General features: G+C 49.3%; 1 protein-coding gene across 1 annotated transcript; it reads left to right on the forward strand.

The window, feature by feature from the left end:
* Window positions 1-6,592: 6,592 nt before the first annotated feature.
* EMH_0033490 (uncharacterized protein) lies at window positions 6,593-7,069 on the forward strand (the record flags this gene model as incomplete). The annotated part of the gene is made up of 1 exon (XM_038022232.1): window positions 6,593-7,069. The coding sequence occupies one exon, from the start codon at window positions 6,593-6,595 to the stop codon at window positions 7,067-7,069; it is 477 nt and encodes a 158-aa protein (XP_037878086.1).
* Between the last annotated feature and the right edge of the window lie 4,735 nt (window positions 7,070-11,804).

Raw genomic sequence — 11,804 nt, forward strand, 5'->3', positions numbered from 1 at the left:
TGGCTGCGAGGTAAAACGCCGGTACGGCTTGCCCTCGTTTGCTGCACAGTTTGGTGGAATGAGTAGACCACTCTGTTTTGTGCTTGTGTTTTCGCCGTGATGATAAAAACGACGGCACTTACTGAGGCTTTTTTTTGAAAATACGATTGATCCCTTCCCGCCTTCCTTGTTTGCGTGAGCTTTTTTTCCAGCGGCGTAGGATCGCCAAGCATACGCAAGGTGTATTGACAGGGTGTAGTTCTTCCGATGTTGATGAAGCCTCGTTGTATACGGGACGTGAGCTACCGTTGTCTAGCCCTCCAAAATGATGTTGGTGTTTTGAACGCTGAGGCTGACGTGTTAGCCTGTGCGTGTACTATGCGCATGACCGCGAAAACGCTTAGGTGGGTTACCCGGTGGATGCAATATGAAGTGGAAAAGCGACAAAGAAAAGAAGCGGAATATCTCTGCAGCTCCAACGGCCCCAAAGGTGACACTGTAGTCCTACTTGAAGCTAAGAACCTAGGCTTTCCGGCGGAATGACATACGCGCATGCACATGAATAGGAGTGCGCTGCCGGTGTGGTGATTCGTGCGTGGCTTTGCGTACAGCGGTTTGGGGCGGTGGTGCCAAGGGGTGGCGACGAGCGTGTTGCATAGCACCTAGACTTGCCTTCGCGATCAAAAGTACGAAAGCGGATACTAAAGTGCGTGAGCAAACGCAATTGAGAAAGGGGCGATGTACGCCCCTTTCTCAATTGCGTTTGTTCACGCACTTTTGCTGCGGTGCATGGTGTAGGCAAAACTTTGTATGGGCGGTCGCAGGAGCATCAACGATAGTGGTTGGCAGAACATATACCTATAGCAGCGTTGTCTCTCTGCCGTGACTGGAATGACTGCACGCTTGGCTTTACCTCCGTTTAAACGTTGACCGAATGTTCTTGCTTCCACCATCACTATAAGTGAGGAGGTCAGGGGGATTTCGATTTCGCTTTAGTAAGTGCGTTCATATAGCAGGCTGCAAAAGAGGACCACAACAGTGCTCCATGTGGCCTGATGCCCCATCGAGAACTGCTATATAAGAAGCACAGACTCACTTTGCTGAAGCTGCTGATGCCTATTGATAGATAGCTGATATTGACCACCTAAAAGCAGTATTTACGTAGCTCTGGTGGTCGGGATTTACGATACACGTTTACAGCTTATTATGGGGGTTTAAGGGTTCTAGTGCCTGGCATTTACAGCTTAAGGGTAACGCTGGTCTTGGCCCCCGGAGATTTGGGCTTTGGTTTTAGGGTTAGCGGTCCACGGTCTAGCGTTCAGGTTTCACGGCATATGGTAGCAGTTTACTGGCCTAGTTTAAGGGTTCTAGTGGCTATTGTTTAGGTCTTATTGTCTAACGTATTGTTTAGTATTAAGTTTAGGTTGTAGTGTTTCATGTTTAGTGGTTAGAGATTAGGGTTCTGTGGTTTAGAACGTAGTGTAGCATGGTTTGTGTGGAGTTGGTACCTGCGTCTCGCTGTGGATTACACCGAGAGAATGTGTCTGCCATCAATGTCTTTGTTCTTCTTCTTTGGGGCTGGGCCCCACCCTTTGGGCTTCCCACGCAGCTAATGTAGCATAGTGTGCCCAAAATTGGCAAAACAACTTTCGCTTGGGCTTCTCAGGCCGCCTGCAAGCAAATACTGGCGAGCATCAGTAAGTATTTGCAGAGAAAAAGCATGCTGCAAAGGAAACACTTCGTGGTTACCTGGGAGGTTGGCTTGGATCGTTACCTGTAGCGATGTGCTCTGCACTTTCTGTTAGACTGTCTCCTCCTGTGAGAAAATTCCATGCACCAGGACACCTAAGCGGAGTTTCGTGCCTTAGGGATCATAAGGCCATCGGAGCTTGATCCCACTCGCGTCAATGGATGCACCAAACAATCTCCGCAGCGCTGCATCTTTTGCCCGCGACGACAACGGAGGCGCAGACAAATACACAACTGTGAGGCCTTCTGGGGATCCAGGTTCTTTCACGCGATGGGGTGATGTGAATCCATAACAATGGAGGTGCAGCGAGCCCAGTAAGCTGATGATATGTGGGCTTAGCCCTTAGTCCCTCACATGCTATGCCGAGATTTGTTCACGTTGATACAGAATATTACACTTTAGTGTAACATTTTCAATAAACACAGCACATTGGTAGGCTGGTCCTCTCGAAGACTATTGTGGGGTAAAACTTTCGAACCGAACTGCTGAGTAGAACGGGCCGACAGGCAAAAGTCAACTGACCCCCTCAACTAAACTGCTACAGAGACTCAGACATCTCATCTGCTACAGCAAAACAACAAGGATAACAAGCCCTAAAGAAGGCTGCTTCTCCTGTTTTTTCTCGAAATTATTCTGTTCTGCAACCCGAATCGACCCGGAACTGCTGCCTTTGGGACTGGGAGAGGAGACGCCTGGCATTTTGCAGCACCTTTTGAACGAAATTTCATGCGAACCTTTCATATAGTCATATAAGTACGTCTCTTCGTACACAGCATTTAGTGCATTCATAAATTAATTAATAAGCACTCACATGCATTTCCATTGTTCAGTCAACCGTGACTCTTGCAGAACGTGCACGGCAATGTTGCCGTGAATGTAGTGAATGTAGTGAGTATTCACTACACTATGATCCCTAGGGCCGTAAACCCCGCTGATAAAGACGATGAAAACGAAATAGGTGTTCGGTCGCTCTCCCGGCTCAAGCAGTACGACTTCACTGTCACGCATATCAAGGGTATCATCAACGTGGTCACTGACTCACTCTCCAGATGCGGTACAGGTCAGGCACAATGCTATGCGACTGCAGTTCTCTGTGATTATTCTCGTTTTATCTTTTAATTGTGTTCCTCTTATTCCTTAGATACTCATGCCAATGCGGTCCTATGCTCTGTGACTGCACTTCTCCGTGATGATTCTTGTGATATCTCCAAATGCGTTTTCCTTACTTCTTAGATACAAATGCGGCTGCGATGCTAGCTAAACTCAACAATGGGCGACGGTTCAAGCACTACAGCATCAATGGCGACCTCCTGCTGTTTCAAGCGGAGCATGCCGTTCCTAGATGGTCCATTCCAGCCTCGCTCCGCATGGATGTTTTGTGAAAAATGCATGATAATGCGTTATCAGGTCATGATTGGGTCAATACAATGGTGAAGCGTGTTGCCAAGCTATAGTGAATACTCACTACAATCACGGTAACAATGCCGTGTTCGTTGTGAACTAAATGTAGTATGAACAGTGAAAATATCGGTGAGTGCTTATTGATGTGCAATGAGTATAACATTGGTAAATGCATTAAACATTCTTTATGCAGTGACCATTGATATGACTATAGGAGAGGCTTGCAGCCGGGGTTATGCTATCTCAGCAGGCTACTGGATCGAAATAAGCATCAAATAATCGCCTGCTACTCACAACGTTTCACAAAGAGGGAGCAAAAGTATCCGGTCAGCGAAAGGAGCTTTACGCGGTCTGCTGGGTTGTTAAAAAGTGCCGGCATTACCTGCACGGCAGGCACTTCACGGTTCAGACTGATCATCAATCATTGACACACCTGACGACGAGTTTTGCAAGACTACGATAACGAAAGAGTTGTTCGGTGACTTTCCCGGCTCACGCAGTACGACTTCACCCTCAAGTATATCAAGGGTATTACCAAGTTGGTCGCTGACGCACTTTCCAGACGCCCCACAGGTCAGGCACAATGTTCTGTAACCGCACGTCTTTGTGGGGATTCTCGCTTTCTTTCGAAATCGTGTTCCTCTTATTCCTTAGATACTCATGCGGCTGCAGTCGTAGCTAAGCTCAACAATGGGCGACGGGCCAAGCACTACAGCGTCGATGGCGATCTCCTCTGGTATTACACGAGGCGTGGTGTTCGTAGATTGTACGTTCCAGCCTCGCTTCGCACGGAACCTTTAAGGAAAGTGCATGAGCATGCTTTAGCAGCTCATGGTGGGGTCAAGACAACGGTGGACCGTGTTCCCAGGTCCTTCTGGCGGCCTAGGATGCGCCCGTCAGTCGAGGAATACGCCCTCTCTTGTCCGGACTGCTAGCAGTAAAAGTCGCGAAACACCCTCAAACCAGGATTCCTGCACAGCCTGCCTATTCCCGATATGATCTGGACGGAGATCTCCATAGATTTTCTAGTGGGATTACCACCCGTCAGAGGCCATGATAGTATGTATGTCGTGGTGGATCGGCTTAGCAAATAGGCTCGCTTCATTCCCTGCTAGAGCACGTTCACAGCAGAGGGAGTGGCTCAACTATGTATTAATCATGTGTGCAAGCTCCACGGGTTCCCAAAAAGCATCATTCCCGACAGTGGATCCGAAGTTCAATAGCGTCTTCTGGCGCCGCCTCATGCAAACGGCTCAACATTGACCACAACATGACCACCGCCAACCCTCCGGAGGCAGAAGGCCTGACTGAACGAATTAACCGCACGCTAGTGCAGTATTTACGACTTTACACCCAACAGAACTCATCTAACTGACTTGACTTTCTTGGTTGTGCAGAATGGGTTTATAACACTAGAGTGCATTCGCCCACTCGCTGCTCCCCGGCGTCCCTGGTCTACACAGAAACTCCACTACACTGGCTGGTCCGCCGCTCGACCTCTCTGTTCGAAGCCAGCCCCGATCGACTGCGGCTTCTGAGTTCTGCACACAGCGTGGAGCAGCGAGGGGATTGCATGCGACAGGCACAAGAACGCCAAGCCAGAAACTACGACAAAAGACATTCCGCATTTAGTTTCAACAAGGCCGACGTGGTTCTAGTGGATTCGAACGCCCTCCGTAGCGCGCAGGAAAGCGACCAACCCAAGAAGCTCGCCACACGATGCGTTGGACCGTTTGCGGTGAGTTCTCGGATCAACGCGTCGGCGTACATTATCGATTTACCCTCAAAGTGGAGATGCCGCCACACTATTAACGTTGGTTTCTTTAAAGCCGTTTCGCGAAATCATCGCGGTTCCCTCGCACTATAGCAAGGAAACCGCTGCAACGACCTCGCGAGCTGCCCAGCCTCAAGGGCACAGATTCTCCAGGCATGGATTGAGTGATTGACCCTTTTACTACGTAAAAGGGTCAATCACTCGTGATCATGAGTGGATTTCGGAGGGTCGCTTAGGGGAGGCGATCCCCCCAGAAGAGCTACGCGCTCTACTTGACCCTGCACTACCTACGCCTAGTGTGCATGCAGGCAGGTCGCGGAAGCGGGCAACGGACGGCTAGATGCTAGTGGACCTCTTGTCAGGTCTCTGCAAATTTTTATATTTTGCTACCTCGATGCCCCTGCAGGCTAACCATGTTGCCTCCCTGTTTGTCTGTTTCCTCTTAAACACTGCGAGCTACCTCGCGGGGGGCACATAAGACTAGCTGTACCTTCACGGACTGGGGCTGTGTGAGAAACTACCCTTCAGAAGGGCCAGACTAAGCGGAGTTTGGGGCCTAAGGGATCATGCGGCCCTCGGAACTTGATCCCACTCACTCCAGTAGATGCACTGGTTTTTGCCAGCAGCTCTGCATCTCGTGCCCCCAACGACAACACAAACGCAGATGAAAAAACACAATTATGAGGCGTAGTAGGGAACCAAGTTCCCTCACACGAAGGGGTGATGACATCCTATAACACTCTAGGTACTGCGGGCCCTGTAAGCTGATGAGAAGTGGGGGAGAGCCAGCAGTCTCTCTCTTGGAATGCGGAGATCTGGTTAAGATAACTTACAGTGTTTCTCTTTAGTACAAATATTTGCAGCTAGCTTTACGTATTACTAGGTTGTATCTCTGAAGGACTACTGTGGGGCGCAACCCTAGAACCCCACAGCTGAGTATTGCGAGCTGACAAACAATATCTATCATACTGAACAACAACATACCCAACTAACAAAGGTTAAAGGATACTAGTTCTCTCAGGTTTTTTTTCTCTGAAAATTATTATCTCTCAACCCCAATAGAGCAGGCACTGCGGCCTTTGGGGCTGGGAGAGGAGACGGCGTAGCATTTTGCAATAACCTTTGCACCAAGGCTCATGTCAGCCTCTCCTATAATATCAATGGTCACTCCATAGAGAATCATTAATGCATTCACCAATGTTATATTCAATGTACATCAATAAGCACTCACAGACACTTCCACTATTCATACAACCCTCACTCATTTCACAACGAACACGGCATTGTTGCCCTGATTGTAGGGAATATTCACTACAGCTGCTGTTGGAGCGGCAGCTCCTGGCGCTGCAGCGTTTCAGGCGGTGGTTCCGGAAACTGCTGCTACGGCTGCTGCTGTTCACCTTGCATTTGCCCCTCCCGGCGATGATACGATAGGGAAATTGTTAAAAGCGGCCGTATATGTACTCGAGATCAAGTCATCGCTTTCCACCGGACTTCAGCGGAGAGCGCCCACGGGAGTGCCTAATGCAAATTAACCAATACTACAATGCCCTACAAATGGCGAAGAGGCATGACTCGCTAATGTGGTCTCATTTATAACAGGAAATGCGTTGGTACACTATTGTACAGCAAATAGAAGGGAACCAGAGCTGAGGCAGATAACCTGGGAACAAGTTGACGATTTCATAATGCAAAGGTTCGGCACGACGACTGTGGTAATGACTATTCCCAAACTCAAAGAGATCGAATACAACGGCAACTTCGAAGAGGTTGTTGAAAGGCTTTCCAGTGTGCTGACGGAAGGGGAAGAACAGCCAGAAGAAACTCTTAAAGAGTTGTTCTTGCCAAGATTCCCTTACGAGATAGTAAAGAGGGTGCTGAAACATGAAATTGCTTCTTGGGTAGAGATCCAGGAGCAGATGCTGGCCGAGAGGGCCCTTGTCGCAAACCGAGCAGCGACTTGGTACGAGTATACGACTGGCACGTTCAGACGAGAAGTGGAGGGGCGTGGCGAGCTGATCAGACAAGGCTGGGTGCGGAATAGCAAACAGGACAAGAGGCAGACGCACATCAAGGGATGGAAGTCAGAACAAACGATGCAGCAAACCAAAAAAGGGGGCACAGAAAGGCAAAGGGGTACACAGTACCAAAGGGACACTAAATAGGCCGGGGAAAGAGAAAAGGGGGCACAGGTGCAGTGCTACTCTTGCAATGGACGTGGACATCGGGCAAGGGATTGCTCAAATGAGAAGGTAGAGTAGTGTAGGAAAGAAGGCAACCGATGTAACAAGTGTGGGGGACTTGGCCATTGGGCCAGGTCGTGCCCATCAAGCGATCAGACTAAGAAAGAAACATATGTACGATCGAAGCGAGAACAAACGGACACACACCAGGGAAACGACAGGGCCTAGGTAGTTTAGGGGTGAGCCGGCCTAGGCCAAGGATAAACGAGCAGCAGAGGGCTGGGACGCTTGGGGCTCATGAAAGCTTTGCTGCACTGAGGAGAACATCCCACACAATGCTGAGTCCGAAGATAGCATGCGTACTAAACGAGATCGGGTGCCCCAGCAAGGTGCTCAGAAAGGGAGGAAGGTACTACAGGAGGGACAACAGAGACAGTGTTCGATTTAATACAGGGCACTGCACATGCAAAACGGGTTGACTGACCCTCAGAAGAGCGCTGAGGGTGAGAAAGTGCAGGAATTTGAGGGATGGCATAGCGTGAAACTAAAGGGCTTGCCGGTAAGGGCGACAAGTTGTGACGTGGAACAGCTGCAGGCGCCCAAGGGGGAAGCGCTGAGTGTTAGCTACTCGAAAGATACACAGGTAATGTGTTCAGAGTATAGCAATCGTGGCCAGGATAGATGCCATTGGCTGGGGGCTGAATTTGACCCAGACACGCAAGGACTTGGTAATGATATAGGACTCTTCTGGGGCCTAGGCAGCAACAGGCCGAAGCAGAGGCAGCCTTTGCCTAAGTGTAGTCACCATTGCTGTGCATCCCCCTCTAATAAGGAGGAGGCCAGCAGTAATTGGAATTCTTCTGGGGTATTTTGTAAGCGGAGGTATAAGTCTAGCGAACTAAAGAACTCCTCTACGGCCTGTGCATCCCGGCGCCCATCATATCGCGTAGGACGGCACAACCGAAGGCATTCCTCTTGAATCGTTTTTGGCGAGAATTCATTTTCACCGGGATTGGATGCCGAAATAAAGCTGGCTTCCGTTTGCTGGAGTTCCAGACCGTGCGTCGACCCCCCCTCACGTGTGGGGATTGGGCCCGTGCCCGCACCTGCCCCGATGAACCATGCGTTGCTACCATGTATAACAATTGTTCTCTGGCCTCAATCTAGGTGAGAAACGAGCTGCAATGTAGGTAAAGAGTTAAAGCAAGAGTTTCCCAAAAGCAGCTGTCCACCTTCCCCTGCCCTTAGGCGTCCTGGGCGTTGAGCTCAGGGACTGGGTGTTGCGCGGGGGTGGCATCCAGAAATGGGGTTGCAGCGCTTCTCGCTGCAGCCAGAAATACAAGCCAGTCCCACGCATGCACACAGGGAAGCAAAGGAAGCGAAGCTTTCTTTGCTGCATGCTTTACCTCTGAATGTACCTGCAGGACGTTTGGAAGCGTTTACACGCAACCTACGAAAGCCAAGTGAAGGTCCTGCGCTAACTCATGCTACAGAAGAAGCAACAGGGGCAGCAAGAAGGCTGCAGGAGAACCAGAGAAGCTTAACCTTTCGCTCTCGGCTACGTTTGAGAGCTGAAAAGGTCTAGGTTTAAGATACAATGTGAAGGGCTTCCTAATAGCAAACACAACTTCGTATTCCATTGCAGTTATAAACCCTGAGATATTAAGGGTTAATGTCTAGACTCTAGTTCGATATCCCACAAGATGACAATCCTCGAGAGAAATTTTAAGCGTTGCATGAAGGCTGTTGCTGGTGGTCCCAGTATTGTTAAATTCAAAGTGTTTGCGTTTGGCAGGAGTCTTTATGTTTGCATCGATGTTGTTTCGCATTGGTGATCTGTGCTCTAGTCCTTCAAATTATCCCATTAAGCTGTTCTTCCCAGACTATACGCAAATAGAAGAAAAAGTGCAGCTCCATCTCCTCTGAAATAAGGTTGCCCCGATATTGGTTGTCGGCAGAAATTCGTCTTTCAACACAGTCTTCCAAATCAGCTGTTTACACAGCAACATGGGCGTTTACGGCCAGAGTATGACACGCTAAGGTACGCTGCCGTAGAAAATTAAGCCCAAAAACCTACACTGTACACTCCACTGACCGTATGCAGCACGCATCCAGCCCTAAACTCTAATTCTCAATCCCTAAACCCTACGCCGTAAAAACTCTACCATCCTAGACTAGATATTGCTAACTTTTGGGTCGGTGTAAACAGCTGGTACTAGCCTAGGAAGAGCAAAAACATGCGTAAACTGGCTCTAGGCGAGCATGAAGGTAATTTTGTCGTGTTGAGCACAAAGACTTTTCCGGTCATACCAGTGCATACAGCAGGCTACAAATAAGTATTTTTCAATAAAGTGTCTTTCCAGTAGCCCTCACGTCGCGTAAAGCACAGCAAACGTTATGCCCAGTTACCTACCAATGCCAATCATCACGAATTTTAGCAAAATGACTTCGCATTTCTTGCTTTTGAGTCTTCATTGCCAGGCCTGGAGCGTATCAGTGCTCACGCTCGCTGTTGGCCTCTGCTTGATGAGAAGAACGCACTTACTGAGGCGAAATCAAAAGTACCAGGAGTTGTACTCTTATAATGGTGGTGCGCACAGGAACCCTTGAGCAAAGCTGAAATTCAAAAATTGTCAATCGCAGGTGGAAGCCGACAAGCAAGCCTTTGTGGAAAGTGTGATGGCTATCCGTAGCGATCCGTGTAAAGGTAGAATTTGCATTATTGAGCAAGTGTACTAGAGGCACATTGTTTAATGGTCAACGTAAAATGTCTGTCGTAATAAGGTTGGCGGCAAATATGTAGAGAGCTGTTCAGCGTTACTACAAGCGTTGCAAATGTCACTGCATGCATCTGGCAGGGGTCTGGGGAGGAGGCTACTCTGGCAAAAACACTCTTTGAGGCCGTTTGAAGCCCTGGAAGCTTCAATTAATCTCAGAAACTGCCTGCCATCAGCTCACTAAGGTTTTCTGAGCAGAAGGTGACACAAAACAACTGAGCTGTGGCCGCTAGATCACAATCCGCTTCTCTGCATGCCGACTCACCAAACGACGACAAATGGTCGTTTCATTTCAGCCACAAACCAGTGCGCATCAAAAAATTACCGACCCTATACCTGCATACCGAATGCACGCACGAATAAGTTTGAATTTCACAGACAGACGAGCAGAGAAGCAGGCACAAAAGAGAAAAAGGCAAAACACACAGAGAAAAAGAAACAGAGTCAAGGGAGACGAACAGGCACATAATCGATGATCAAAGAAACAGATACAAAAAGAGACGAAGGAAAAAAATGCAACACCGTCATCAAGCCAACCATTAAGTTCGAATGCAAACACAACGCGTGGCCTGTTCGGTCCACAGCAAGAGCACCAAAAACACTTTCGCCACGAGACCACTCAAACACCGCTACCTATCTCGCCGCGGAACGCACAATTGGGCGACATGCAGCGAAAACCCACGCGAACTTACAAATGCCACACCATATGCCACGCGCGAGCAGTTGCAATGGTCCAGTGCTCAATACGGGCTGTCATACGTCGGGCCTTCGTCCCTTGAGAAGGGCGCACAGTTCATCGGCATCCCACTTCCAGTGACCTGTAATACAACAAACTCGCAAGCAAGCAAGCGACCACCAATAAAACCCCCTGCAGTGCAGGCACTTTGCAAGCTGTGAACACATCGATAAACGAACCATGCAACGAGAAGGAAAACCACTGTACTACTTCTGGCAAGCCGACAGACGGTGATACACACACAAAAGCCACGCTACTTTCATATCGAAAGCACGCGAAACAGGACGCGTCGCCTAGGCTGCTTACTATCAGTAGATGCACGGAACGTAGTGGCTAGTGATCACCAAGCAGATGCAAGTGCTTCCGAGAAAAGGTTCATTCTACGGCCACGCCCGCCGTCCTCCGAAGCACAACGACGAACGTGAAAGCTAAAAGCGAGCACCACGCCATCCTTCGCAAGTCTTCCTTGCAGACTATCAGGCAAGAAAGGAGCTGTTCACCACCCTTTACCGTTCGCCAGCAGCGGGTCGGTGCGGAGAGAAGACCATCACGCACTTCCTGGTCAGTGAAAACAAGTCAGGAAACTTCACAAGCTCACCCTCCCAACCGAAGTGAAACGAGCGAGAAGCCAACAGGCGGAGTGGAGATGCTTCCAGAGCAGAAGGCACTCAAAGGATGCACAGAAAGTGTAACTGTGCTCTAGCGAGCCTGCACTAACGGAATAAGCCCCACTCCAAAGAACATCGACAACGTCATACTCTGCAAATACAAAACAACTGCTAGCAGCTGATTTGCATTGCCGTATCCGGCTTGCATAGTGCCTACCGCCGAACACCCAACTGCTGCAACTGTATGTCGAGTGGTGCGCTGTACCCCTTCGCCCCTGTATTGACACAGCGAACGAGGGCACCCAGGCTGCACGAACATTGCGGGCCTAAACATTGCATCTTTCGTCCAATATCTTTGACCCGCGGATTCTACTACGGCGCACTATCTACAATGGTGTCATCGCCGGTTATCACGAAGCTGTACGCTATGCGTTCTAGCCTAAGTTCGTGAACAACAAAGACTTCCCTTGGGTTGACAAATGGCTACAAGCGTACCGAGTCACAGGCGTGTCGGAGAGAAGCAAGGCCATTCCCACGCCTGAAGGTTTTGGTGCCTATCCAAAACGCGTTTGCTTCTAGCAGTCGGAACGACATAA

The sequence above is a fragment of the Eimeria mitis genome, genomic scaffold, assembly GCF_000499745.2.
Source record: "Eimeria mitis Houghton genomic scaffold, Emh_scaff1273, whole genome shotgun sequence".
Taxonomy (NCBI): Eukaryota; Apicomplexa; class Conoidasida; order Eucoccidiorida; family Eimeriidae; genus Eimeria; species Eimeria mitis.